Source organism: Miscanthus floridulus, chromosome 7 (genome assembly GCF_019320115.1).
Source record: "Miscanthus floridulus cultivar M001 chromosome 7, ASM1932011v1, whole genome shotgun sequence".
Classification (NCBI taxonomy): Eukaryota; Viridiplantae; Streptophyta; class Magnoliopsida; order Poales; family Poaceae; genus Miscanthus; species Miscanthus floridulus.
In genome coordinates this window covers 71,828,012-71,831,121 of record NC_089586.1, presented here as the reverse complement: position 1 = coordinate 71,831,121, position 3,110 = coordinate 71,828,012, and the positions used below count along the sequence as shown (strand labels likewise).

At 51.8% G+C, this 3,110-nt stretch overlaps 1 protein-coding gene across 1 annotated transcript; it reads left to right on the top strand.

Annotated features, from left to right (window-relative positions):
- The first annotated feature begins 590 nt into the window (after nucleotides 1-590).
- Nucleotides 591-2,152, top strand: LOC136463413 (ethylene-responsive transcription factor ABR1-like). The gene is made up of 2 exons (XM_066462414.1): nucleotides 591-1,040; nucleotides 1,518-2,152. The coding sequence occupies exons 1-2, from the start codon at nucleotides 599-601 to the stop codon at nucleotides 2,150-2,152; spliced, it is 1,077 nt and encodes a 358-aa protein (XP_066318511.1). The 5' UTR covers nucleotides 591-598.
- Nucleotides 2,153-3,110: the final 958 nt, after the last annotated feature.

The following is a 3,110-nucleotide window of genomic DNA, read 5'->3' as shown; positions in this document are numbered from 1 at the left end:
ATGGATATATGCAAAGGAGGAAACTACCACGGGGTTTTGTTCACCCTCTAGCATAATATATGAAGACCAAAATTCAAAGCTTGTGAGGCATGCATGCAGCATGCATGCTTAATTGCTCATTCTCCGTAAACCAAGTGACGCACAATTTAAAATTTATGCAAACAAACAGTGGAGCTATATATTTTAGAACGCGTCCGGACGTCTGGACGCTGGATGCCCACGGCTGCTCCTCCAGCCCCGTCTGCTCGGATTCGAACATGGCTCGCACCAAGCTCCGTTTCCACGCTCGCATCCGAACTGCCTGGTTCAGTTCAGTACCGAATAGATGTTCGTAGACGTGTCTGATTTGATTGATTATTTGAAATAAAATAAAATAAGATGGCAGAAGAAGGCGCAGAAAGACCTTTTCAACGCATCGATGCTTTTTGCTTCCTCCTCAAGGCAAGCAAACCTCTAGTATACCGTAATCACAGTCACAGGCGCAAACCTCGCTCCCGATTAGGTCAGTCAAATACGCAAGGTGGTGGTGGTGGTCAATACCAAGATCAGAGCGAGGGAAAAAAGCATCGTACGTGATCAAAGGTGGATCATCGGAGGCATGCATGGCAGCAAGCGACCCCTGCCAGAGCCCGACGGCGGCGAGGAGGAGGCGGCTCATCAATCGTCGGCGTCGCAGTCGCTGGCGTCGGCGCCGAGCTCGAGTCAAGGGCGCCACTTCCAGCGGCGGCGGCAGCAGCAGCAGCAGATAGAGCTCGGAGGGGGCAGGCGTGGCGGTGGTCACGATGACCACTACTACTCACCTGCTGCGCCGGCACCGGCGCGGTACCACGAGCAGGCCGCACAGCAAGGTGTGTACAGCTCCAGCACCATGGCGTACTACGACGTGGGCACACGCTCCTCCTCCGCCTCATCGCTTCAGCCGGGCTACATGGCCGCCGCGGCAGTGCCGGTGGCCACTGGGTCTCCTCATCAGCGGGTTCCGCTGGAAGCGGGGGCTGCTGGTTCCTCCGCGGCTGGGCAAGCCGTGGAGGTTCAAGAAGGTACTGCTTTTTTCCCCCCTAATCCAATCCATGAAAACATGCATGCATATGTACTATGGTACAACTAAACAACCAACCCATGCTGCTGCAAGCTATGGATAGGCCTTGCCAACTGCTAGCTACTACCATATCATCGATCGATCAGTTATAGCTAGCTAGGCGCTAGGCCATGATTACTAGGATCGATCACTATGCATGTTTTTTACTCCACACCTCAGAGGTGCCTGTCGTCGCCTGATTTCTCCCGAAATTGCATTGTGCCGATCGGCAGATCTCAGTCAATAGTGCCTCGATTGGTTAGGGAGCTAGCGGGGCTTTGTGGAATTGCATAGTCCCCTAAAAAAGCTCAAGCTTGATCTTTAGGATAATAAGTTGGTACGGTTGATTTGCCAAACTCATCAAGACAAGATATATGAATGCAAGTTTCCATTCCTTTTTAGTCCGGCGGTGATATGATATCGATGCATATATATGCAGGTACCCCGACGACGATGCGGCACTACCGTGGCGTCCGGCGGCGGCCATGGGGCAAGTGGGCGGCGGAGATCCGCGACCCGGCCAAAGCGGCGCGCGTCTGGCTGGGCACCTTCGACACCGCGGAGGCCGCCGCGGCCGCCTACGACGACGCCGCGCTGCGGTTCAAGGGCGCCAAGGCCAAGCTCAACTTCCCCGAGCGCGTCCGGAGACGCACCGGCCAGGGCGCCTTCCTCGTCTCCCCTGGCATCCCCCAGCCGCCGCCGCCAGTATCAGCTCCCCCATTATTGCCACTGCCACTGCCACCTTCTCCTGTGCTGTTCCCGGACCTGATGCGGTACGCGCAGGCGCAGCTGCTTCACAGCGGCAACGTCGTGGCCAGCAGCACCGGTGATCTCGTGGCACCGGCGCCATCGTCGTTGGCACAGGCATCGTCGTCGGTGCAGATTCTGGACTTCTCGACGCGGCAACTCCTCCGGGGCTCACGGCAGCCTGCAACGTTCGGCCGACCGCCGATGCTGACATCGGCATCGATGTCGTCCACCACCGCGTCTTCTTCGACCAGCATGTCGGTGCCTCACGTCGAGGCCAGGAATAGCGGAGTAGGCGAGGAGAGTGGCGCTGCTCCGCCTGACTGATTTAATTTTGCCAAGCATGCCCGCCTGCCTTAATTACTGACCGGGGTGCCAAGCTTGGTTCTTGATTTAAGGTCGCATTTGGTAGGGATTCAATAGACTGTTTTCTGTCCACAGTTAATAAATGGAAATTGGTTTCAGAAAATTACATGATAGCTAGTCTCTAACAAATGTTTCTAGGATTCAGGGTTAGGATCAGAACCATTTCTTTGATTCTCCGAAAAGCTAGAGGATCAAAACCAGTTCTCTTTTAAGGTTCTTCGAGACATTATATTAAAATCTAACAACTGTGTGCAAACTTGTTCCAATTAGAGGAGGAATCCATATCATTCGAATTGGAATCAATTATATTGAGGCACCATTCTATCTAGCAAATGTTCACTATATTAGGCCCTATAGGTCTTGTTTGGATACTATTAGAATCCGATTACCGATGGCTGGCCACGAGAATCACGTATAACCGCGCCAAACGGTTCGCGGTGCTGACGAGACACCCGTGACTCAGCCACCACGAGCTTCAATGGGGATTTCAATTTTACGTATCGCAGCTCCCAGACCACGGCTCTCATATCACACAGCGCGGTGGGCAAGATCGTATCCAAACAGGGTCATAGCTCCTCTTTACCTAATTTGACGTCAGTTCATGGACTAATTAGGCTTAAAAGATTCGTCTCGCAAATTAGTCGTAAATTGTACAATTAGTTATTTTTAATCTATATTTAATACTCCATGCATGTGTCAAACATTCGATGGGATGGGGAGTAAACTTTAGGGGAGGAACTAACAAGGCCTAATAATACTAAACTATTTCATATACAAGCTTCTGGATCCACCTAGACATGACATTTTTCTATTAACTATTTCCACGTTACATTCTGTGTGCACTCAAATGAATTTTATAAGATCACCCAAAGTGGCTTTCACGTTTAGCCCAAACGACTATCCCGAAATGATCATCTCT